Here is a 27,284-nt window from a genome sequence, read left to right on the forward strand (position 1 = left end):
ATGACCTCATGAACACGCGAAAAAAATATGTGGAATTTTCACTTGTAACCTTTTCTTAGAGAAAGTTACTCAAAACCCTATACAATATTCCTATGCTCAATTTTTGTTAAAGTTTTTGATCCGGAGAATAACTAAGTATAACATCGCAAAGCGCTAGGAGTTAACTCCGAAAAGAAACAGGATGTTTTGGGATTTTTTTGTTTCTTGGGCCCAATACACACCACATGTTCCAATTTCAATCCAAATTAGCCTTTTAACTCAAATCCGAAATGTCAAAATCGCGCAAGAGCACCAACATTAGAAAAAATGCGGCTGTCATGCCATGGCACACTTTTTCGTAATGTTGGTACCACTGCGTGATTTTGACATTTCAGGCGTTCACCATTCGAACGCCAAAAGCTGGATAAGCTGCACTGGATTTCAGCCATCGCCTCATTTCTCCCATTTCTCCTAAACGACTTTTCATTTTAACGTTCCTCAAAACTTCTTCTCTAAAACAGATTGTTCAAAACGTTTTCATAAAGCATTTTTATCACGCAAAAATATAATTTCACGTCCTTCATACAATTATCAGCCAGCATGAAAATCCGTAGATTTTGGAGATCAATCCGTAGATCCGTAGAAATGGCTGAAATCCGTAGATCTACGGAGAAATCCGTAGATATGGCATCCCTGGGTCCAATAAACCAAATTTTAATTTTTCGCTTTTTGGGTGTTTTTCAATACCCCTGAATCAATGTGGTTTCAGGGCCTCGTGACGCGGTGGTTAGCGGCTTCGGCCGCCGATCCCTAAGTTGCTATGGGGCGTGGGTTCGATTCCCGCCTTATCCTCCTGGCCGGATGGGAGAGAGAGTTAAAACAAAAACGAACGTTTTTTAATTTTATTTTTTTAAAGCTATGTATTGTCTTTCATATGTTTATAGGACCCTTAAAAAAATTAAAAGAATTTTAATTTCAATAATTTCAAAATCCATAAAAAATCAAAAGTAAAAAATAACAAAAATTAAAAAAAAGTATGTGTCTTTATCTCAAAATCGAATAAAACTAAAAAATAAATTATTCAAACATTTAAAAACAAATCAAAAGGGTAATAAACCCACAACTTTTTTTAAATCAGCAACTTTTTTTAAAATAAATTCAAAAAGTTAAAAAAAAAAACAAAAACACAAAAAACGTACAATTTTTTTTTGAAAACTATGAAATTTAAACAAATTGTAACGTTTCAAGAATTTAAACAAATTATGAATGTTTGAATTATAAATTTGAAATCATTCAACCTTAAAAAGAAAACAAAAAGGTAAAATTTACAAATATTAAAACACAAAAAATTAAGAAAATAATAATTTGAAATTTCAAAATTTGATTTTGTTTTCAATTTTTTTTCCAAAATCAAATTTTTCGCTCTACAGCATTGCCTTGGCGTTCTCGATTGCGAGATAGACAAATCCAGCGAAAGCTCAACGCTGCTTTATGGTGAGAGATTTGACAGCTCCCATACTAAATGTCTCGATTTTCATACTTTTTGTTAATTTTCTTTTAAATTAAAATACTTAACATATGAAAACTATATATTTTTGGTGCCCAAAATTCCTGCTGAATCGAATGGTGTACTCATCTCGATTGCAAATTTTTCGAACAGTTTTTATTTTAATAATATTCTAGACACATTTTGTGCACCTAACCAATCAATACTTTTATCATAAATAATCATTTTATTGCTTAAAAATTGAGTTTTCCTGAGCTCATATATTCAAATACATGGAAGCTGTCATTTCTAACACCATTGGGCACCTAGCGGCCATTTCAAACTGGATTCGTTTATTCCTACTCAAAACTAGGTGTCCGAAGGTTTGATTGTTGAGGATATTGCAACCCTCTTTTTACACCGAAGCTTCCATCCACCCCGGGAGACGACTCCTACTACACCTGGGCTGAGCTAACGACCTAACATCTCTAGGTTAGACCGGGGTCAACATTTACTTCCCCGTCCGATGGAAGGCGTGATCAGACAAATCTCGCCTCGATAAATGCCACCGGGACCTTCTGGGATCGAACCCAGGCCGACTGGGTGAGGGGCAACCACGCTTACCCCTACACCATGGGTCGGTTTTATCCCTTATTCCCGAATCCCATATCCCCGAAAATCATTTCCCCGAAAATTCCACATTCCCGAAAATCATTTCCCCGAAAGTGCCATTTCCCCGAAAATCATTTTCCCGAAAATTCCATATCCCCGAATGTCATTTACCTGAATGGCCATTTTACCGAAATGTCGTTTTCGCGAATTTACACATACCCGAATGGTTATTTCCCCGAAAGTTCCATTTTCCCGAATGATATTAATTTGGATATAAACTAAATTGTTTTTAAGGGATATTTTTACAAAAGTTTGACCTTAATATTAAACTTTCCTAGGTGTGTTGAAATATGAAAAAAAAAAAAACAAATAACCGAAGAAGGCCATTCATAAACCACGCGAAAACTTCAAGTAAGCGTTCAATAAAAAAGATTTTTTTTGTGTAGGCAATTTTCAGCAAAGCACAATTTTCCAAAATGGTATCCACGTGGTAAGGATTGCACAGCAACGATATCTTTAAGCGACGACTTGAAGGGCAGGAATCAGTTTGTTCTAGATTTAGTTTAACTTTTTAGTTAAATCTAAATACACTCAACCCTCGGTGGTTGGTCACTTTTTCGTTTGACACTTTTTTAGTTTGTACCCCGCTGGTTGGTCAAAGTCAAACTAAAAAGTGACGAACTGTCACTTTTTACACGGCGCTCACGCACACTATCAACACAAACGTTTGGTAGTAAGTGTAAGCTCTGTGTAAAGAGGGTGTCAAACTAAAAAGTGACCCCGTTCGTTTGACAACAGTTGGTGTCAAACCATCGGGGTTTGAGTGTAGTTGATTATTGAATTACAAAATGCAGTTTTTTAAATATTTCATCACCGCCATTTTGGGTTTAAAATTACTAAATCACTTTAAAGTAGTAGTTTAGGGGTTATTACCCGAAGTGATCTTTTGACAAGGCCTTTGGATAACCGAGTCTGGACTGTATTTTGATTTTCAACTAAATGCAAAAAAGCGAAATGATCAATGTATCAAATCGACGCTGTCGTGCTATATTGTCGTTTGTCGCTTTTTGACGTTCCGAGAAAAACGCGTGTTAGTGTTTGACCTTGAATAAACGAAAAATAGAGCACGCTATGTAAACAATAACAAACACGTTTTATTTGGTTGACCATTCGGTCCTGAAATTTGTTTGAATTTGGTTGCTGAGGTCCCGAGTTATAATTACGAACGTTCACGGCAGTCGGGCATGTACGTGTGTCAAACGCATTCTGATCTGAAACCTCTTTGGCCTGTTGTCGCACCTACAGCAATTTTCAGAGTGTGTCAAGTTAGCACGAGACGACATTTTTCGGTTTTTATTGAATATCTCAGAATTGAAATCGAATTTTGGGTATCTATGTAGGTCAAAAGATGAGGCATTGTGAGCTGCACAAAATGGCTTTCTTAATTCAATTTGGCCCAAAATCGACGTATGACAAGTTAGCATCACGCAGCTATTTAGATTTGTTCATGAGAAATATGTACTCGGCTCAAGATGTTCTCCTTTTCTACATCATTTGTCATAGTCGGAGTTTTTGTTGGATTCGGCGGAGTCAGTTCTTTTTGAAAGGCAGTTGGAGTAACTTAATCTCAGAATCCGGAATTCGAATCCTTTAACTTCACAAACCAGGAAAATATTCAAAATTTAAGTGAAGCTGGAATAAAACGCTCGTAAAAAAACTCTGAATTTTTTGAACGTTCAATTGTGGACATGATACTTCATTGATCGCGCGCGGTTCTGGACAACGGGCATACCCGCCTGACCGGGTTCGGGGAAGTGGCGTTAGGGGAAATGGCCGTTCGGGGATATGGTCATTCGGGGAAATGATTTTCGGGGATGTGGAAAATTAGGGAAAGTGGCCATTCGGGAAAATGGTTTTTAGGGGAAGTCGTCATTCGGGGATGTGGCCATTCGGGGAAATGGATTGTTCGGGGAAATGATTTTCGGGTATATGACATTTCGGGAAAGTGTCTTTTCGGAGATGTGGCATTCGGGGAAATGTCTTTTCGGGAATGTGGGTTTCGGGGAAATGTCATAGATTCCATGGGTCCCGGCATATTGTTTTTTAGATGTTTGTTTTGTTTTGTTTTTTTTTTTTTTATTGAGGAGCAGCCGGGTGTTCGCTTTGTAAGCGAATGGTCCTGGGTTCGATTCCCATCTGCTCCCAGCGAGAAAGTTAAGAACATAGAAAGTTGAAAAACTGAAAACTGAAAAAAAATCAGGCAAGACAATGAAAATGGGCCAATAGAGTTATCTACGTGCGCATGTATTGCGTGTACGTACACGAAAAAGATTGAGGTTAAATTTTGTTTGGCCAGCAAAATCAAATGGTGCGCTAGTGTGTGTACGCGAAACGTCATAAAGCTCTATGCCGAAGTGTAAATGAAGAGTCTATCTTGCTCACGCCAGTTCATGTTCACATTTGAAACGAGTAAGATAGAATCTTTAGCCGGGATCCATGGTAAGCGTGGTTGCCTCTCATCCAGTCGGCCTGGGTTTGATCCCAGAAGGTCCCGGTGGCATTCTTCGAGACAAGATTTGTCTGATCACGCCTTCCGTCGGACGGGGAAGTAAATGTTGACCCCGGTCTAACCTAAGAGGTCGTTATGTCAGTCTAGGTGTACGAGTCGTCTCCCTGGGCCCTTTCTCGGTGGAAAGGTCGTCAGTTCGAATCCCGGGGTGGATGGTTGGAAGCTTAGGCGAAAAAAGAGGTTTCCAAGCCTAGGAAGCTTCGAACACCTAGTAGTTTCGAGAAGGAATCTCGCAACCGAGAACGCCAAGGCAATGCTGTAGAGCGAATAATTTGATTTTGTTTTGAGGATAGACTCTTTGTTTCACGATGATGATTTTTTGCCGTGTTTAACTATTTTTTTAAAGTTCCAATCATAACCTGAAATCTTGCCGAAAACACCAAATCGATCTTAAATTGTTTTCTTTTGACATAGGGAATGGACAAAGCCTCAACGAAAAAAAATGATCTAAAAAAAATGAGAAATTATAGCGAATTACAAAAATGATTAAATTAGCTATCTTTGGGATAACTAAATTTTAATTTATTTGTCTAGGAAGTTTCGGAAAGCAGTTCAACAGTAGATCTAGAATGGATAGGTAATTTTATTGTTCATTCGATAAAGGGGCTATCTTTTGTTGTATGCACCGAAAACTCATAATAAATAAGAATATATAAAGAGCATTCTTCTCCGGAGCGAGCCAAACGCTTCTACATAACAGAAATCTACTCACCAGAGTTAGTAGTATTCATGGGATGGGAGAAACACAACCAGTATTAATTACACTAACAACTGGCGATCAAACGAACGAAACTGAGTACCTTGAAGTTATTTGCTGATGCTGCGCGCTGCTGTGGCTGCTTGAACTCGAACAAAAATATCTCCGTGCCGAGACAAACACACGACGCAATCTACAGATTTTTTTATTGCGACTAAGGCATTGGAAAAAGCAAAGCATATAAGTTTTATCGTGTTATTGTAAATTTAAAATAGTTTGCTACAATCATTTTGGTTTACGGCTCTCGTCGCTTTTTCTCTGTCTGCATCAAAGTCGAACAGTTACCCCTTTCTGCTTTCATCACCAACCGCAAAAAAACCGCTTTCGTTCATCGCTGCTCGCATAAATACTACGATATCAAATAGTCCAACGCTTTGTGTTTGTTGTTGCCAAACTTGACGAGCGCCTCGGAGATTTTCTCCTCCTCAAATCCCAGATCCAGCAGCTCGCTCAGCGGTATCAAATGTTCTACAATCTGTCGAAATACGTCGTTAAGGTTTTGTAATTTACTAGTCACGCTGAACGTTACCTTTTTATCGTCGCTTCCGAGTCGCTTTAGCACCGCCGCAACGCGCTCCAACGGGAATCCCATCGAGCCGATGCGTTTCACTAGATTCTGCTCTCCGGCGGACAGCTGGTTGTACAGGGTGAAATCGGTCCGCGTGTTGCTGGACGTTGTGACCGCCGGCGTGTGAACCGTTGGCTCTGAAAAGTAAAAAAAAAAAAAATAATTTACTACATTTTTTTTGAACGATTCCACAACGAACTGTTGCATTTACCGTCGTCTTCCAGTCGCCGCTCGGCGGTCGATTGACTATTGTTCCGGGTGCGTCGCAGGGCCGAATCCTGAACCTCCTCGTCGAGCTGGCGCACGATGTCGGGGACGCTTTTCGACTTGGATCGCATGCTGGAGGCTTCATCCACCGGAGTGGCCGACTGCCCTGCCGGATAGTTGTAGTAGGACGCAGCAGCGGCAGCGTTGTTGTAGAGATAGTTGTGAGCATAGGTTGGCTGAGTCGCGGGTGAGTTGGCGGCCGTGGCCGCACTCGTGTACGGGTAGTAGCTGTACTGTGCCGCCGTCGGTTGGTACTGATACTGCGTGCTGGGCGAGTGGTACGGAACGGTTGCGGCGGCACCGGAAGTTGGCGTGTAACAACTTGTCGCGGTCGAAGTCGATGTCGGGGTGTACGCGCAATAGTTGTAATGGTAACTGTTGTAGGACTTGTAGTAATCGTTCGAGGAAGGCGGCTGGGTTGGCATCGAGTACGTTCCGGGCTGATATTGTTGGGCCGTTTGACCGTAGCTATACTGTGGCTGTTGAACCGTGGGAACGGTTGCTTGCTCTATCGTCGTCGTCGTTGTTGCCGCCGCTTCTTCAATGGGCTTGGGCTTCGAGTCGTTCGTCTCTTCCGGACTTCGTTCCGAGCCCGAGCTTGGCGCGTTTAGGTTCAAAACTTGCGCTAGGATATCTAAATCGTTCATAGTTTTCAGTTCCATGTTATCGAACGGACTGGAAGTATCATTCTCAAAGTCTGAATAATTGATCTTGTTGTAGTTATTGTTATTTAGTAAGTTAGTGCTCTTTGGAATGTGGACATTGTTGGTGATCAAACCACCGCCAGAAGTAATGAGTTCATCGCTAGCGCTAGTTTTGTTCGCTGTGGCAAGTTCCGGCAGCACCGTCGGAATCAGAATCGTATCAAATTTATTAAACTGACTATACTGGTCTGCCGACGTCCTAATCTGGGCAACCTGCTCTTCCGACGATCCGGATGGTATCGATTCATCGTTCTCCTCGGAAACCTCGTCTTCCCCATCTTCCTCGCTAGCACTCGACAAATCGTCCGTTTCCGGATAACAAATCTGGTTCAACTTACGCTTCTGCTCCTCGTCCGCAAGTCTGGCCAGCTCCAGCTCCTTCCGCCGGATTCGCTCTCCCCGCTCGTAAAGTTGCTTGTCCTTGGCCGCACGCCACTCGCCAATCCTCTTAAGTACGGTCTCCTCCAGCTCAAAGTCGTAACTGGGAACGGTCCGGGATGACGACCCACCACCTCCATCTACCTGCGCCAGTCGATTGATCACACTCTGCGGCAGTGTGACCTTCGGGGGAGGACGAAAGCGCTCCGAAATTTTCACCGGGACCCCCTCCATGTAATTCGGTGGACTCTGAGACATCCTACGGCGAGGGTAGCCAACATCCGCGGCGACGACAACGAAAGCAATGAGCTCATCAAGGGGCGACAATTGGATTAACACGTCCTTCGAGCTTTCGCCCAGTCATGGCCAAACTGGAAGGAAGCGATCCCTCCTCCAATTGGGCGCTAATCGCACCGCTAGCCCCAGAGTAAACACTCAAAACAATCCCCTGCTCCTCGTTTTAACAAAAAGAAACACAAACCGCGATCGCAATCGCAGCAATTTTGTCGCGAAAAATATTTTTCCGTCTTATTTCCCTAAAAATCTGACATAAAAATGATTGAGTTCGAAACACTGACGGAAAGAGGAACACAAACGAAAATAACGAGAAACGTCAAACTGGACGTCAAGGTCGGCGAGGGATTGCCCGTTCGTGGTGAACCGGTTCAAAATTGAACGCGACGAAGGGTCCACCAAAGTGGAGGTTACAATGATTATTGTTCACGCAGAAAAATATTTTGTAGAATCAGCCTGCATGTACGATGTTTGATTCAACAAATGGTACGTTCGTTTGAGGGCTAGTTCCGCACTGAGTGCCGCACTCAGAGCTGTCAAAGTGTTTGTTTGAAGAAACTCGCGCTAGTTCCGCACGAGTATCGCCGCCATCTTGGAACTGAAACTCTAGTGCCGCACTCGATATTTTTTCAGTTTCATGCGAGTTCCATGTTGAATATCTGGAGTTTTTTTTAAAAAGGTCCTATAAACCAAATTTTCATTTTTTTGCTTTTTGGGTGTTTTTGAATACCCCTGACTCAAGACGGTTCTAAAACAGCCAAAAAGCAAAAATTTAAAATTTGGTTTATAGATCCTTTTCAACAAAAAACTCCAGATACAATCAACAAACCTTGATTTTCTTAATTCCACAAAAATCTTTTGTTGTTTTGAAAAAGTTGCTTTGAAGTTTAGCGTTGATTCAACAAAAATCTTGATTTTCAAATCAACAAAACGTTTTGTTGATTCAAATATGCCTTATTTTTCTACGTGTTTAAAGTATACAGAGCGGATCCATTAATTCGAATTTCGCTATTGGAATGTCCGCTAATTCAAACGTATTTGAATTAAAAAACACTCATCCGTCAAAACAACAGATTGTCAAGGAAAACAGATTGGCCGATGCAAAATAAATTGGCACTGGCAACGTATGTTTTGCGCTCGGTCCCACCCAAACAACACACCATTTTCTAATGTCGATATCTCAGCAACTAATAGTCCGATTTTCAATGTTAAAATATGAAACATTCGTAAATTTTTTTGATCTTTTCGGAAAAAATATTTTCAAATTTTTAGCGACCAATTTTTCGATTTTTTGAAAAAAATCAGTATTGATTCAAAAATTCATAACTCGCTCAAAGATTTTTTTGCACAACCTGGAAATTTCTGAAAAGTTGTCATTTGATGTCCTCTAAAACATATCAAAAAATAAAAAATAGTGTTTTTTTGCAAATCAAGTTTAAGTGACAAAAAGTCAAATAAAAAATCACCAAATTTTTTTTACCCTGTATCATTATTTTTCCAGTGTAGTCCATATCCATACCTACAACTTTGCCCAATACACCAAATCGATCAAAAAATTCCTTCAAAAGATACAGATTTTTGAATTTTCAAACATCATTTTTGTATGGCCAGCTGCCAAATTTGTATGGAAAATTATATGGACAAACTTATGATGCAAAATGGCTTCTTTGGGCATACCGAAGGCACCAAAAAAGTTTCAGTCGGATTAAAAAATACAAAAATTAAAATTAAAGAAAAAAGACCGATTTCGTAGAGAATTCGACGGTAACATTTCAAAAGGCATCATGTACATTTTGACACTTTCTGGGTTATTGTATATTCTGAAAGTACTTCTAATAGGCTACCTCTCCACCAAAAATGAGCAAAAGTTACTTCAGTAAAGTCTGTTTAATCATGATTTTAAATAAAGTAACATAAACAAAATCTCTGCCATCAGCAGTCCCTGTTTATATAGCCCTGTCAACCTGTCAAACAAAAGGCTACATAAACCTCGTGACGAAAAAAAAAGCAACACGAAAAAAGCGCCATGTACATTCGGCGAAGAAAAACGAATCATAACAAAGCGCCCCCCACGGTGACAGCAGGGTGATATCGACGTTGGTGATTTCAAAAGAAGTTATGTTTGTTTTTCTCAAATAAAATTACGGAAATAATGTTTTATTGAATATGGATGATTAAGTATCAATAAAAGCAACGTTTTTCATCGTTTGTTATCATTAGAACATCTTATTTTGCTTTTATATAAAAATGGTAATTGAAAATGGATGCTCAACATTCAACTGCGTTTTACTCAAAACGCATGGTTTGTACATGATGCTTTTTGAAATGTTGCCATCGAATTGCTCAAAAGTAACTCGACGGCAACATTTCAAAAGGCATTTCTAAATACATTCTGACACTTTCTGGATTATTGCATATAGAGTTATCTACGTGCGCATGTATTGCGTATACGTACACAAAAAAGATTGAGGTTAAATTTTGTACCCGCCAGCAAAACAAATGATGCGCAAGTGTGCGTGAGAGCGGGCTTATAAGCCTATAGATAACTCTATTCTGAAAGTACTCCTAATAAGCTACCTCTCCACCAAATATGAGCAAAAGTTACTTCAGTAAAGTGTGTTCAATAATGATAAGTAACATAAACAAAATCTCTGGCATCAGCAGTGCCTGTTTATATAGGCAATCAAACGTCAAAATTACTCACCACTAGAGAGCGCTGAACTAGGCGCTGAAACTTGGGGTGATGTTTTCATTATAGCCCACAGCGAGTAAATTGGTTTGAAATTGTTTTATCTCATCATAAAATTGACATTAATAGCAAATTATACCATTTTCAGATAAGAAATAAATAGCTTAATTGATATAAACGAAAATATTTTTGTGATGGCCGATTTGACCTGTTTATTATCTGATTCAAAATAAGGGAATGTTTTAATCAACCAAAACCTTACTAATCAATTGAGAATGCAGATTATTCAAGTGGACAAATATTTTCTAAAGTCACTTCTATCATAAAAGCAAAGCCCTGCTTGAAAAATGGTGATTGGAATGATTTTAAAAATTAGCAATCTAACCTCAAATCTTCGATTAGTTCAGCGTTGGGTCGATAGACCTGTTGCTGATAAAGTAAAGTAAAGTAAGTAATCTAACCTCATTCTCGAGTTTTCAATCCGGATCCTAAAATTTCCAATGAAAAAGGCAACTTAGCAAACAAATCAAAAAGTTAGTCGATAGAACTTTTTATTTCTTACCTCATGTTAACTTTATTTTATTCCAAAAGATCAATTTTCTTTTAAAAAACCTTGAAATAGTTTTCACTCCCCTTTGCACTTATCGCGCAAAAACGTTAACGTAACCTTGCACCAAAGTTCTCCTACTCGAATGTAGGTGGCGAATCGAGTTTTTAGCTTTGGTTTTGGGGGCCTATAGCCCTGTCAACCTGTCAAATAAAAGACGACATGAACCTCGTGACGAAAACAAAAGCATCATGAAAAAGACGCCATGCACATTTGCAACGAAAAGCGAATCATAACAAAACATCCCCTTCACTTGCAAAAGGCGCCATGTACAGTCGGCGAAGAAAAACGAATCATTACAAAGCTTCCCCTCCAAAGACAGCAGGATGATGTCGTGCTTGCCATTTCATTAGGGCACATAACTTTTTTAAACAAGAGTGTGCCCTCGAGTGTGCCCCTTTCACACCTTATGTAAACTGTCATTTGAGTAAAAGATATACACTATTGTTTACAAAAGTTAAGTGCCCTTTTGAAATGTTAGGCTCCATATAGGGGAAATATATGTATTCTAATCAAACACCTATCTTCGCCATATGGAGAGTTTGTTGCTCGATTAAAGCTTCAAAAATTGTGTTTTCACTGTAATATACCAACCAAACGATCAAAGACGAGTAAGCACGCAGTCTGGTAAATGTTTCAGAGCCAAAAGTAAGCTATTTTAACTAAAATTAGCGAAAAACATGATTGTGATCGATTTTTCCTTTGTCTGGAAAGCATCGATTAGGCAGGTTTGAAAATAACTTTTGATCGCTTAAGCACAGTCTTTTGGAACCCATCATTTTGTTTTCATTATTTCTCACTTATTTTAACACACTTCACAACTTTTTTCGACGCTAACGTCTAAAGAATCATTTCCACATTTACACTGAAATATATTTTTTCATGAAAATGTTAGTTTTTAGTAAGAAAATTCACTTTAAAAAATATTCAAAAACACCAGCTGCAATTGTATTTTCATCAAACTTCGGCATTCTTTCAAGCTGGCACAAACACTAACATATTTACAGTGTTGCCAAACGAGAACACATTATTTTTCTTGTTTTTCTATGACTCCTAAATCTTTTCCTCCCATGCAACCCAAGTTTGCCACGAATCTGGCAACTCATGCGTCATTTTCAACTTGAAAACTGATTAGACCCTTTGTAAAATTGGTTGACAGTTCAGCAGTGTCAACATTGTGAAAATTGTCGTGGCGTGTTGTTTTTTTTTTATTTCTGGTGAGTTAAAAAAAGGTAATTTTGCAGCAAATAATAAATTTTTTAAATCTTTTGTTTCAGAACCCGAAGAAATCCCTCCGGATTTGTCCATTCCGGGCTGTGAAAGCAACCAGGACAACAATCCTCGTCGGCGTTGTTTATTCCAAGCAACTCTACCACTTGACCTCCGGAATAACAAAAAACAACCAGTGACTGCCGGCCCACATGACGACATCGGCGCTTTGGAGGAGAACGCGACGTTCCTCAAGAACAACCCGCCCGGAGGCGGTCCCGGATCCTACGCCACCAACAGAAACAGCAACTAAGTGCATTGCACACATAATCAACATAATCAAAGAACGGAGAAGAGAGCCCCCTCGAGGCCAAAGTCATCCAGCAACAACAACAACAAAGGGTGAAGCAAAGGGGGATTTGGCGTTGCATGGTGCCGGAGTCCGCCGCCGTGGCCAGCCCGTAGCGTAACCCCATTCCCGGAAAGCAACGTTAAACGACAGACAGACGGGCAGGCAACAAAAATGACCGAGTACAAACTGGTGGTGGTCGGTGCCGGAGGCGTTGGCAAGTCCGCCCTTACGATACAGCTCATCCAGAACCACTTTGTGGACGAGTACGATCCGACCATCGAGGACTCCTACCGGAAGCAGGTGGTGATTGGTGAGTAGTGTTTTTTTAGTTGTAAATTTTGGTGGTTAAAACTTGCTTTCGAAAGACTGGAAAGAGCAATAATTTAGTTTAAAAATAGCAAATTATTCAGGATTTTTTGTTGCTTTACATGTTTATCAACAGTATTTATCCAAATTTAAATTTCTGGTTTGTACATCTCCTGTGAAAGCAACCAGGACAACAATCCTCGTCGGCGTTGTTTATTCCAAGCAACTCTACCACTTGACCTCCGGAATAACAAAAAACAACCAGTGACTGCCGGCCCACATGACGACATCGGCGCTTTGGAGGAGAACGCGACGTTCCTCAAGAACAACCCGCCCGGAGGCGGTCCCGGATCCTACGCCACCAACAGAAACAGCAACTAAGTGCATTGCTGCACCGGGGTTGAAACTGGTGTTCCTTGAGACTAACCCGCCAGGAGGCGGCCCCAGAACCTACACCACCAGCAGATTCAGAATCAACTTCGTAAAGCCGATGATTTCGCGAAAAAAAAAACTTGGTGGGACAATTTTGCATAGAAGTAAAACGATTTAACAGACTTGATGTTGTTTTTAATGGGTTTGCGAATAAAGTACTAGATTTTATGTCTTTTTCTTTAAGTATACGTTGAACTAAACATAAAAAAATGCCAAAAACTCAAAATTGTCAAAAAAATACATGACACAATTATGGCAGTTAACTCCCAAGCACTTATAAAATAATAAAATTTTGTACAGGATATTCAATCTTTTCTTGAACATGGGTATTAAAGTGTTATTTTCAAACAAGTGGTTGGAACGATTTTCATTGTTTTAAGTGCTTCGGCTGTGTCCGATTTCAGCTGTTCAAAAAGATCGGAATCCTTCGATATGGATCTTTTGAATTGATTTTCTGAATATTCGCTGTTATAGTATTTGGATATATTTTCTTGCTCTTTTTGTAATATGTATTAAATTACAATAAAATCTAGTCAGTTTTGTCCCTATTTACCCCAGATTGCAGTTCTATTAAAATTACGCTGCTTGATTTTGAAAAAAATATGTCGTTTATTATTTCCAAAATAACGGTCATTTTGAAAACAAATTTTAAAACTGTCTCAGTTTTCACAGGCCCTTTGCAATTCGAGATTATGGCTTTCATGCAGATTTTCTTTGTAGTGGTGCTTAAAAGGCGTTGATTAGAATAGGTATCTGGGAGTGATTATAATAGGTTGATTAGGCTGAATATACAAATTTGATGAAGTGAATTAAAAATGATTTTAAAAATAGATAAAATAACTGAAGTTCATATTATTTTATATTAAAATGTTCAGGAAGAGTTGCTCTTTTCAATAAACATAAAAACTTGATGATTTAATTGAGAATAGCTGAGAAATTCTTAAAGAAATCAAGAGTCGCCGCCGAGGTCGCCGCTAAATAGGCTGAAAATAGGCATAATTCCCCTAGACATTTGTGATTTCAAAAGAAGTTATGTTTGTTTTTCTTAAATATAATGACGGAAATATTTTTTTTTTAATATTGATGATCAAGCATCAATAAAAGCAACGTTTTTCATCGTTTGTTATCATCAGAACATCATCTTTGGCTTTTATATTAATATGGAAATTGAAAAATAATGCTCAATATGCAAATGCGTTTTTCTCAAAACGCACGGTTTATACATAATACTTTTTGAAATGTTGGCGTCGATTTCATAAAAAAAACCGTCCAGCCGAGGGGTCCACTTTGTTCTCTGTCCCTCTCAAATCTGTAACCCCTAAATATCTAACGTCAACGCGCGATGACAGCCCGAACCGGTTCGCCTGCAGTGCTGCCAAACTCCGTAGAACCGCTTCCCATCGTCAAAGTCAGGGAGGCTGCTGGCCCTAGCCAAAAAGAACAACCAAAAAGAATCGCTCGCGATCGTCATCACTGTCAGACCACACAAATAGGAAAGGAAAAAAAGGAGTGCTTGTGACTTTCAGCAGGGACAACGAAATCTGGCTCCGGGAAAGTGGTGTCTATTATCCTGCGCGCGAGGGGAGAAAGGAATTCGGAGTGAAAAGTGATTCGGCTTTTGAGCTTGAGGAAGAAAAACAACGCGCATCGGGCCTCGAAGAAAACGCCCTGCGATTGGGGCTCTCCTCTTGGCAGCAGCAGCAGCACAAAGTACTGTCAGCAGCACACAAGAAAGAGAAGAGACCGGAAAATTTTCAAAGCAAGAAGCACAAAAAGTGAACAAGTGGATTTTCAATGTTTTTTTTCGCTTCTCCGTTTTTTCTCTGCGCGTTGGATTTTTGAGCTTTGAACCGATGAGTTGGTGCTGCTAGAGCGTGTGAATTTCCGGGTGGAGGACCGCGTTCCGGATTTGGACTGGTCATCGGGAGCAGGAGAGCAGGGAGGCGGATTTTGTTGATGTGATTTGTGCATGAGTCACTGCCCTGTCGGAGGAGGAAGAGCAGCGCAGCAGCTTTGTGTCCTCCCATCTTCTCAGTAAACACGGCAAGAGGGGAGACCGGGGAAGGTTAGCTGCTTCACTTTTGGCAAATTGTTAAGTAATTAACTCCTTCCTACTCGCGACGCAAGAGTGCTGTGTGTGTGTGTGCGTTCGCGCGAGTGTGTATGTGTGTGCAACAGTATTTGACGACGACGACGACAAGGAGCGTCCGGGATTAATCAAACACACAAAAAAAGAAGAAAGAAAAAAGCACAAAAGAACGCGAAGAAACGACGTCGAGCGTACACATAATCAACATAATCAAAGAACGGAGAAGAGAGCCCCCTCGAGGCCAAAGTCATCCAGCACCAACAACAACAAAGGGTGAAGCAAAGGGGGTTTTGGCGTTGCATGGTGCCGGAGTCCGCCGCCGTGGCCAACCCGTAGCGTAACCCCATTCCCGGAAAGCAACGTTAAACGACAGACAGACGGGCAGGCAACAAAAATGACCGAGTACAAACTGGTGGTGGTCGGTGCCGGAGGCGTTGGCAAGTCCGCCCTCACGATACAGCTCATCCAGAACCACTTTGTGGACGAGTACGATCCGACCATCGAGGACTCCTACCGGAAGCAGGTGGTGATTGGTGAGTAGTGTTTTTTTTGTTGTAAATTTTGGTGGTTAAAACTTGCTTTTGAAATACTGGAAAGAGCAATAATTTAGTTTAAAAATAGCAAATTATTCAGGATTTTTTGTTGCTTTACATGTTTATCAACAGTATTTATCCAAATTTAAATTTCTGGTTTGTACACCTCCTTGCCCTGATAAAATGTTTGACCAACAGGGTATTGTAGCCAAATAAAACTACAAAAAATCTTGCAGACCTAACCTGGTTGCAGCACTTATTTCTGGAAAGTTAGATTAAAAAAAACCCTTAATCGTGAACCACTCTAATTTTCGACCAAGCCAAAGGTTCTCTCTTCTCAAGTTGCAAAAGGCTCTAGGCTCCCACCAACTCAAGAGACTGATCCTCAGGGCGGAACCGCTGTCCTCGAACTTGTTGCGGTAAGCTTCGCTCGCTGTTTTCGCATTCTGGGCCAAACTGCCGAGGCAGATAGTCGCCAATGCTCGCTCCAGTTCTTTGTCTACAGGATCCTGTACGGCTGGCTGAGCCTCGTACTGCGCCAAGAACTTGGACTTCATCATCGGTTGTCGTTTCACAAATTTTTGAGTTGAACATTTTCTTCAAACAGCCGTTGCTACGGAACTGTTTGGGTCTCGGTCTGGGTCCAAAGGCTAGAGGCAGTAGGTTCGAGTGTTAGCCAACGAATGACTTACAAAAAAGCTTAATCAACTCATTAACTCATTCAACGGCTTTTCCAACAGAACCGGCAACTGGCAGTCCTTGGCAAAATGTCTGTTTCGATGGCAACGCTTGCACTTCGGTCTTTTCGCAGATACGGGGTTCGTACGACGAACGCAGTCTTCTCCGACACCGAATACATTTCCTGCAGTAACTTTGTCTTGATACTGTCCCCGGGGTAACGGTCCAGGGATATCAATTTTTGCTTAGAATCCTCCAGAAGATCAGGAATAGACATCATCGCTGATGTCAAATCTAACGCCGCGGTGTTGATGGGCGGTGGACACGATTTCATTCAAGAACCACATGCCGCAAGGGTCGTCGTAATCAACTACATACCGTAGCAGATCTACATCCACCAATTATCCCGGACGGTTGTTAAACGACGAGAGACTGTATTAGGATGGCTCGAGATGGTCGATTTTTTAGAACATGTTTTTGCCTTCCTCACCTCAATGAGGAAAGGCTTTAAAATCACTCGAAAAATTAACTTCTTTATTATACCTCGTAGACCCACCTTCACGTATATCCACCGACTCAGAATCAAATTCTGAACAAATATCTGTGCGTGTGTCTGGATGTGAGTCCGTGCACCGAAAAAAATGCACACGATGATCTCCGGATTGGCTGAACTGATTTCGACCGTTTTGGTCTCATTCGATCCGTCTTGGGGTCCCACAAGACCCTAGTTAATGTTATGAAGTTTAGTAAAGTAATCCAAAAGTTATGCTATAAATTTTTAAAAAGGTATTTAAAAGACCTTTCCAACAAGCCCAAACGTTGAAGATTTGAAAATCCTTTCAAAAGTTATAAGCAGCTTAAGTGTTATTTATTCACTTTTTGGAGGCCGGATCTCAAATATTTTGATGAAAACGTTGTCCGGATCCACCATGCGACCTGTCATTTGTATAGGTAATCAAAAGACCTTTCCAATGAGCCTAAAACGTTGAAGATCTGACAACCCTATCAAAAGTTATAACCACATAAGTGTTATTTATACGCTTTTTTAGGCCGGATCTCTGACATTTTATTATTTTTATTTTAAGTTTTTTGTATACTATCAGAAAACACATAAAATCTAGTACTTTATTCAGAAAATCATTGAAAACAATAACAAGTCTGTTTGTCCCATCGTTGAACTTCTAAGCATAATTGTCCCACCAAGTATTTTCTATCACAAAATCATGAGTTTTACGAAGCATCTTGTTTACCTGTTTACCCGCAAGAGGCAGGCCAAGAATTGATACCTAAGAGCATGCAATGGCACTGATCTTGTTGCGGTCTCTTCGGTTGACGTCCAGCTAAGGAACATCCTGGAAGGAAAGCAACTAACTACATCCGTAGTTCTGTTGGATCATCCGAATTATCTTGATCAGTACAGTATAGCCGAGCTCCTGTGGTCTAATGGTTACAGGTTTCGCTTTATGAGCGGAAGGTCGTGGTTTCAAACCCACATGGCTCGGCACATCCTTTCCCCTGTACTCTTCACATGTATAAGGACCAACTGTTCTCTGTATAATTGCCCTGCAGAGCTCCACGGCCCGATCGCAAAAAGTGCTTTGAAGGGACGAGTTTTTCAGAAACCAGAATTTAAGGGCTAGCTGGGTATAAATAAACGTAAAAATGTGCACTTCGGTTCTAGCGATACATTTGGACAGTACAGAGTGGAAAAGGCAGAGCCAAAGAGGATTGAAAAAACATTCAAACCTCTTCGGCGGCGAAGTTACGGCAGTGGATCGCTCGACACACTCGCTCAACAATAGCGTGTGTGCGTGTCCCATCTGCCTAATAACAGAAGAAGCCTTTGTGGTTCTATAAATAGAATTGCAAGTCCGCAATAGATCTAATTCCTGGTCGCAGTGGATAGTGGCATCGAAAAAAAAAAAAAATAGCTCTGGTTCCTTGCAAGTGTCCTATTTTCTTACCTCCACGTTGGCTTGGTTTTCATGATGACCTAGCTGGTGGCCTGTGGAAACGGATCGTAAACCTTTGACCACCGCGGGTCAAAGTCGAGACGGCTAAAAGAAAGGGGCGCGACAATGTGGGAAAGGGAAGTAATTTGTGATTGTAGACGGTATTGTTTTGATTCGCAGTATGTTGAGTCAACTGCTGTGGATGTGGATTTTAATTTTACTAACTTTTGATTTCTTATCTCTCAAAGCTTTTCCACTCTTTTTTTACCAACTGATACTGCTGTAACAAACTTGTTTTTTTTCCTTAAAAAATATACTTTTCTTTAATGTACTAGTTAATATCAAGTCTATTTATCATTTGTCTAATCTTTGATTTTATTGCGAATCTTTTTATTTGAATAATTCTTTATCTGTCCTACAAATAATCATTACTATAATAAAAGCTTGTTTTTAATCTCTATTTATTAACTATTGTCTAATTTTACATTTACTACATCCAGCTTCTCAGTTTTATTCTTTAAAATACAATCATCATTCTCTTACTATTGATTCTTGATTTTTTTTTATAAAATATATTCTCTTTTACTGTCTATTGTTTTCAATCTTCACCCCTTTCTTCTAACAAGTAAGGTTTGAGCCCTTACTCAATTTAACATAAATATTACTATTGAGCAATTCCAGCCCAAAACAAGATTTTTTTATGTACATTTTTCTGGACCCTCTCCGATTTCAACGAAACTTTGTAGACATGTTATCCGAGGCATATATAAACCATTTTTGTGTATATGGAGCCAGTTACACTCGATAATGACATTTGAGAAGGGCGTAAGTGTTTCAAATATTCTTGTATTTCTTAATTTAAATATTTATGTATCTCGAAGCCGTTGCATCGTATCAAAAAAATACACTGAAAGAAAAAAACACTCCACTTTTGAGCAGTTCTCTACGAAATCGGTCCTTTTTCTTCAATTTTAGTTTTTGTATTTTTTAATCCGTCTGAAACTTTTTTGGTGCCTTCGGTATGCCTAAAGAAGCCATTTTGCATCATTAGTTTGTCCATAATATTTTCCATACAAATTTGGCAGCTGTCCATACAAAAATGATGTATGAAAATTCAAAAATCTGTATCTTTTAAAGGAATTTTTTGATCGATTTGGTGTCTTCGGCAAAGTTGTAGGTATGGATACGAACTACACTGAAAAAAAATGATACACTGTAAAAAAAAATTGGTGATTTTTTATTTAACTTTTTATCACTAAAACTTGATTTGCAAAAAAACACTATATTATTTTTTTTTATTTTTTGATATGTTTTAGAGGACATAAAATGCCAACTTTTCAGAAATTTCCAGGTTGTGAAAAAAATCTTTGATCGAGTTATGAATTTTTTAATCAATACTGATTTAAAAAAAAAAACGAAATATTGGTCGCAAAAAAATTTCAACTTCATTTTTCGATGTAAAATCAAATTTGCAATCAAAAAGTACTTTAGTGAAATTTTGATAAAGTGCACCGTTTTCAAAATAAATCCATTTTTAGGTAACTTTTTTGAAAATTGTCGCAGTTTTTCATTTTTTTAAAATAGTGCACATGTTTGCACACTTTTGGAAAAAATATTTTTGAAAAGCTGAGAAAATTCTCTATATTTTGCTTTTTCGGACTTTGTTGATGCGACCTTTAGTTGCTGAGATATTGCAATGCAAAGGTTTAAAAACAGGAAAATTGATGTTTTCTAAGTCTCACCCAAACAATCCACCATTTTTTATTGTCGATATCTCAGCAACAAATGGTCCGATTTTCAATGTTAATATATGAAACATTTGTGAAATTTTCCGATCTTTTCGAAAACAATATTTTCAAAATTTTTAAATCAAGACTAACATTTCAAAAGGGCCAAACATTCAATATTACGCCCTTTTAAAATGTTAGTCTTGATTTGAAAATTTTGAAAATATTGTTTTCGAAAAGATCAGAAAATTTCACAAATGTTTCATATTTTAACATTGAAAATCGGACCATTAGTTGCTGAGATATAGACATTGAAAAATGGTGGGCTGTTTGGGTGAGACTTAGAAAACATCAATTTTCCTGTTTTTAAATCTTTGCATTGCAATATCTCAGCAACTAAAGGTCGTAACAACAAAGTCCGAAGAAGCAAAATATAGAGAATTTTCTCAGCTTTTCAAAAATATTTTTTTCAAAAGTTGGCAAACATGTGCACTATTTTAAAAAAATGAAAAACGTTGACAATTTTTAAAAAAGTGACTAAAATATTGATTTAACTTGAAAACGGTGCAATTTATCAAAATTTTACTAAAGTACTTTTTGATTGCAAATTTGATTTAACATCGAAAAATGAAGTTGAAATTTTTTTGCGACCAATATTTCGATTTTTTGAAAAAATCAGTATTGATTTAAAAAATTCATAACTCGGTCAATAATTTTTTTGCACAACCTGGAAATTTCTAAAAAATTGGCATTTTTTGTCCTCTAAAACAGCGATTCTCAACGGGGGTACCGGGCCTACTTGATTTACATGGCAGGGGGTACCAGCCTAGAAGAAGGTTGAGAATCGCTGCTCTAAAACATATCAAAAAAAAATAAAAAAATAAAAATAGAGTTTTTTTGCAAATCAAGTTTTAATGATAAAAAGTTAAATAAAAAATCACCATTTTTTTACAGTGTACCATTTTTTCAGTGTAATCTGTATCCATACCTACAACTTTGCCGAAGACACCAAATCGATCAAAAAATTCCTTTAAAAGATACAGATTTTTGAATTATCATACATCATTTTTGTATGGACAGCTGCCAAATTTGTATGGAAAATTTTATGGACAAACTAATGATGCAAAATGGCTTCTTTAGGCATACCGAAGGCACCAAAAAAGTTTCAGTCGGATTAAAAAATACAAAAAAATCGAATGACCGAAATCCTAGAGAACTGCTCTTTTATGAGATTTTATGATTTTTAAGTTTAAAAGTCAAATTTGAAGGTGAGCCCACGATTTTTTTTCGTTCAAAATTTTTGTGAAAATAGCCTAAGGTGTTACAAAAAGAATCACGAATAATGCAGGATGGAGCAACTCACCTAAAAAAATACAAAAATTATTTACTGAAACGTCAAAATTTTCAAAAACCGAATACGAGAGTCGATTCTCCAGACAATTTTACACAAAAGACTCCATATTGACCATTGCCCTAAGTCCAATCCTTGTAAAGTTACAGCGGTTTTAAAATGACAAATGTTGAAAAAATAGGTTTTTTGATGTTTTTTGGCAATTTCTATATGACAGACTTGATTTTTCAGTCTCGAAAATATTTTTACCGGAAAGCTCGACCGATTTCCCATAAGTTTGTTTTTGACCACATTTCAATTGGATGTATGGGCTTACAGATATAAGCAAATTAAATTGCTCTTAAATGAAAACATAATATTTTTTCAGTGTAGTACACTGCCCATGTTCGCATAAATGTCCCATATGCAAAAACAGCAAGCTGAGAAAAACGTATTTGAAGTTTGTCCCATACATAAGGCTACGTGTCAAGTTTTCGCGAAAAATCTGGGTGTCCTCCTGATTTCTAGAACAAAGTACTGGATGTTATAGGCTCTTTTGAAAGAGCACACGATTTTGAACCAAACTGCATCAAAAACTCGAAATCGATGAAAATGCATATGGGACATTTATGCGATCAGGGGCAGTACTAGATAGTAAATTGATTTTTTTTTCGGAAAGCCCGTCAAAATTCCTACAAGTTTGTCTTTGACCACTTTTTGATACGATGCAACGGCTTCGAGATACAGCAATATTTAAATTACGAAATACAACAATATTTAAAACACAAACGCCCTTATCAAATGTCATTATCGAGTGTAACTGGCTTCATATACACAAAAATGGCTTATATAAGCGTAGGATAACATGTCTACAAAGTTTCATTGAAATCGGAGAGGGTCGGATACAACCGATTCCCTATTTGAAATGGAATTGCTCCATTAGGTTTTACGCCGACTCGATTTTTAGGTTAGAAATTTGACAGCTTGACTGCACTGTTTACATTTTTTGCACGTGTGTCTCAGTTAAAATGTGTGTTCGTGCGCGCTCGTGACGTCACGCTGTAAAACCTAATTGTACTTTTGGTAAACTTTATGACATGCTCAGGACCAAAAATTGTAACAAAACACCGCGACAAAAGAAATAGCAACATATAAACACAACTCAACACTAGGAAAGATTTCAGGAGAAAACAAAACACAGTAAATAACAATTAGTTTTTAAATTCAAACTAAAAATAAAAAAGTTTTTGCTTTAATGACAGTTAATAGGCACACTATAAATGGTTAATCGTTTATACTTACATCAAACCCTGCGCAATGTACCACCCCCGGCCGAGTTAAAATGCGTAACCGGAAAAGAAGGTGTGCAATCAAAGCGTGTTCTAGCGTGCTGCTCGTACTGACTCAGAGCAAAGGTGAGATGTAGGTGTAAGGGCAGTGCGTGTTCGTCGGGAACCTGGTGCATAAGATCGGTCAAGGCCCGTTCTTACACGGAAAATTGCGAATCGCGAATTGCCTTCTAAGATTTTTGCACGCTCTTGATGAGCGCTCAAAACGGACGACAAACGCTCGAAAATGGCAGGACTCAATCGATATCGAAGGATAACGCTTCGAATCGCACGACCGCCGGACTTCAGTCTAACAGGGGCACTTAAACATCACACACGTCAATGCGGCCAGGCCTACTGCGTGAAGTTAACCGCAGAGTTGCTTCGTTGAAATGGGTTGAGTTTAAGCACGGAGTGTTCAAAACAACAACACAATTCTGAATCTACAGGGGAGGAAGAAGCGTGGGGACACACCATTGGATTTTGGTTTTCTGGCAATTATTCGTTGAGAGCACCATGCTCAGAAGTTTCAGTACTCCGGGACCCTCTGGACAATGTGTCAGTGCATAACGTTGTACCGAACAAAGGTTAAAGCGGCCAGGCCTACTGCGTAAAGAGTTTGTCGCAGATATGATTCGTTTAACTGGGGTTAACTTAAACAAAACTGTTCTCCGGGGTAAAACAAAGATAATACTCAGCATGGTTTTACTTTTTTTTTATTGCCACGCAACCCAGACGGTGAAACGTGTTTGTTGGACATCCTGGATACGGCCGGTCAGGAGGAATACTCAGCCATGCGAGACCAGTACATGCGAACCGGGGAAGGCTTTCTGCTGGTGTTTGCAGTAAACAGTGCCAAAAGTTTCGAAGATATAGGTAAGTTGTGGGTTTGCAGGGATCATTTGGGGAATGAAATTTGAACGGTTTTCTTGGAATCATTTTTTTTTCTCAGGAACGTATCGAGAGCAAATTAAGCGCGTCAAGGATGCCGAAGAAGTCCCCATGGTTCTCGTTGGCAACAAATGTGATCTCCAGGCATGGGCCGTCGATATGAATCAGGCGAGAGATGTGAGTCTTAGCGTGATTTGTAATATGAAATGATTGTTCTAATTGTTTTATGCTTTTTCTTTTGTAGGTGGCGAAGCAGTACGGGGTACCATTTGTCGAAACGTCCGCCAAGACCAGAATGGGAGTCGATGATGCCTTTTACACGCTCGTTCGCGAGATTCGCAAGGACAAGGAAAGAGGGAAGAAAAACAAGAAGCACAACAAGCTTGGCTCGAGCCGTCGATTCAAGTGTCGGTTGCTGTAATTTTTTCAAATCTATTTTATTTTTTCTTGTGAAAATCAAGTGCTGCCCAATAATCACGTTTTACATCATGATCTACGACGCAAATGAAAAAGAAAAGAAAAATTAAAAAAAAAAAACAAGAAAGTAACGGTTTGCAATGAAATTGGCTAACCTTTTCCAAGACCGCACAAACTAACACTCAGATATGCAGTGTTGTTACCGCCTCTTTGTAATACTTTGCGGGGAAAGATCATGGAATGCATGAAAAGCGTGGTAACAAACGGAAGATTTAATCTACATTTGTCTGCTAATACTTTAGATTTTTGCTATTACTGTATCGAAATTATATTCTTGTTACGCAAAACAATAGAGCGAGCTAGACGCGCGCCCGTGCGCAGAACGAGAGAACGAATCCTGTGCAAGAGAAACGCGCACAGGAAGAAAGCAAAAAGAGACGTAAATGATAAGTGAAAATTAGCTTTAGACAGAGACAGTAATGCTTTTATTTTTATTTTTCTACACTATGCAATGTATTTTAACTTTTATCATTTTTTATCAATCAATAGCGCTAAACATTATCGGTAACTTAACCGACAGTCGAAGGATAATCTGCAGTCACAATCGTTTATCTGTTTTTCTGTAGTTGCAATTGTTTTGTCTAAATAAATCTCCTGACAAAAAAACGGGAGCAACCAATTCTCATGAGCAATCCTTTAAAAACCAACACAGACAGTACCCATTTCAGCAACTTCCGCTCACATTGTTCTCTCAAAATACCGTTTACACACACATACACAAGTGATAGGGATTGTTTCGTTGATGATCGTTTGAACGAGTTGCTTTTTATCAGTTTCTACTAAATTGTTTTACACCGTATTATAAACTATGTGAATAATTATAACAAAACCGTGAATTCGCATGCACAACAATTCTTATAAACAGTATCAAATCCAATAAACATTTGCTTATAAGCACCTAAAAACATTCAAAATGTTTGCTATCCTATAATCCAGTTCTAGCATCAATCAGGAAGCGCCGATTGCAACCAGAACAGTGTTGTATTCGATCTGCTTTTTACACGCAAAAAAAAACATCAGATGGTACCATCTTAAAAATGCCATCTTCCACAACCTCGCTAACGCTAGAGGAGCAGACATGTCTATCCTCTAGCGTTAGAGAGAGAGAAAAAGCCCAAACTGAAAGTTTACTCAACACACTAACACTCAAAACCAAGTCTAAATCGTGAGTATCATTGTATGTTGTCAAAATTAATAAAAGCGAAAGCACATTTCGATTATGGATCGGCTGTTTAAACACAAAACCGCGCGCAAAACAAAACAAAAAAAGAAAATGCAACTCGGGGTAATGAAATGAAAGATGAAACGAAAAGAAACAAAAAAACATAAATTGATGAGACAAAAAATTCCAAAACTTTCACACATCCATTTGAAATGAAATGAAGAAAACAAAACTAAGGAAACAAAAGCAGGCATATTTTAGTAAAAAGATTCAATCGGGAAAAAGTGAAGAAAGCAAGAAATAAAAGGGATGAACCTGTTTAGTAATTATTACAGAAAACAAACTAATCTAGGGGAACGAACAGTACAGCGTTCTACTTAAGCATTGGTGGTCTACGATGATGCACTACTCTCGACGACTGCCTCTACAATTCAACTAAAAAAAAAACTACATCAAAGAGCTTTGCAGTTATCGAAAACAAGTACTGTACGTGAGAAAAATACAACTATATTAACAACCCGCGCGAGCGCATAAGGTAGACCCTACTGATGATTAAGCAAATCACTGTAAAACGACGAATGTAGCAAAAATATTGAATAAATAAAATTGATGAAACATATTCAATCTAACAAGACTGTGGACTTGCCTTTTCTATCTGAATTTCCTTTTCAAGACGATTGATTGAGCTCAAACTCAACCCAATTCAACGAATCAACTCTGCGGTAAACTAACGACAGTATGCCTGGCCGTATCAACACCTCAACACGCAGCCATCAAATAAATTCATGAAATTTGTATGTAGGGACCAGTACGTAGCTCCAAAAGAAAGGGGTCAAGAAACAACATTACGAATAGCAGAACAAAGGAGAGGGAGAGATTTCTTGTGGCTTTTCTTCACCCTCTCTGCTGCTGCCCGTTTGAAATTTTCCTTAACAGGTTCCTTATATCAAGTGCGTACTTTACATCAAAATAAACGTGAGCAATTCTCTACCAAAACCGGAAATGGATTTTATTTGTATTTTTTGATTTGGCTCAAACTTTGTGGGGACCTTCCCGACGAACAAATAAACTATTTTGTGTGATTGGTTCATCCATACAAGTCTCCATACAATTTTGGCTGCTGTCCATACAAAAATGGTATGTAAATATTCAAACAGCAGCTTTCTTATCAATTTGGTGTCTTCGACAAAGTTGTAGGTATTGTTGAGGACTTTTGAGAAAAAATAGGTACACGGAAAAAAATTGCAGATTTTTTAATCAACTTTTTTTTCACTAAAACTCAATTTCCCAAAATACGTATTTTTTGATTTTCGAGATTTTTTTATTTGTTTTAGGGGACAGAAATCCGCAACTTTTGAGCCATAGAGAAACATGGTTAAAAAATCTGCCGCCGAGTTATGATTTTTTGAAAAAAAAACAGTGATTTTTGGAAAAAATCGAAGCTTCATGCAAAACCAAGTTTGACATGATTTTTTAATGCAAAATAGAATTTGCATCGAAAAGTACTCTACAGATTTTTTGAAAAGGGCTCCGTTTTCAAGATATAGCCACCGAAAGTTGGATTTTAGCGAAATATTTGTTTTTCAATTTTCAAAAATAGTGAACGATCACTCATTCGTTTCTAAAAATATTTTTTTTTTGAAAAGTTCAGGAAATTTGCTATAAAATTGTCAAAGAGACTTTGAAGATTGGACCTCGGGTTGCTGAGATAGAGCCGCTTTAAGAAAAAGAAACACGAAAATTGAAGTTTTCTTAATCTCACCAAAACAACCCACCATTTTCTTTTGACCATATAATGGTCCGATTTTCAATTTTAATACATGAAAAATTCGTGAAATTTTCCGATCTTTTAGATTTTTTTTTTATTTTTTAAATCGAGACAAGCATTTTAAATGGGCGTAATATTCA

At 38.6% G+C, this 27,284-nt stretch overlaps 2 protein-coding genes across 3 annotated transcripts; one reads left to right on the forward strand and one right to left on the reverse strand.

Annotated features, from left to right (window-relative positions):
• Positions 1–5,211: 5,211 nt before the first annotated feature.
• On the reverse strand, positions 5,212–7,918 carry LOC6037573 (mucin-5AC). Its single transcript, XM_001847417.2, has 3 exons — positions 6,183–7,918; positions 5,933–6,108; positions 5,212–5,878 (listed from the first exon to the last, which is right to left on the reverse strand). The coding sequence occupies exons 1-3, from the start codon at positions 7,576–7,578 to the stop codon at positions 5,753–5,755; spliced, it is 1,698 nt and encodes a 565-aa protein (XP_001847469.2). The 5' UTR covers positions 7,579–7,918; the 3' UTR covers positions 5,212–5,752.
• Positions 7,919–12,447: 4,529 nt separating this feature from the next.
• On the forward strand, positions 12,448–26,005 carry LOC6037572 (GTPase HRas). Of its 2 annotated transcripts, none has more exons than XM_038262082.1 (4): positions 12,448–12,781; positions 23,582–23,722; positions 23,799–23,914; positions 23,982–26,005. In XM_038262082.1, the coding sequence occupies exons 1-4, from the start codon at positions 12,643–12,645 to the stop codon at positions 24,156–24,158; spliced, it is 573 nt and encodes a 190-aa protein (XP_038118010.1). In that variant the 5' UTR covers positions 12,448–12,642; the 3' UTR covers positions 24,159–26,005. The 2 variants fall into 2 exon arrangements, with proteins under 2 accessions (XP_038118010.1, XP_001847468.1); XM_001847416.2 differs by lacking the exon at positions 12,448–12,781 and adding an exon at positions 14,613–15,831.
• Positions 26,006–27,284: the final 1,279 nt, after the last annotated feature.

This window comes from Culex quinquefasciatus, chromosome 3, assembly GCF_015732765.1.
Source record: "Culex quinquefasciatus strain JHB chromosome 3, VPISU_Cqui_1.0_pri_paternal, whole genome shotgun sequence".
In the NCBI taxonomy this organism is placed as follows: Eukaryota; Metazoa; Arthropoda; class Insecta; order Diptera; family Culicidae; genus Culex; species Culex quinquefasciatus.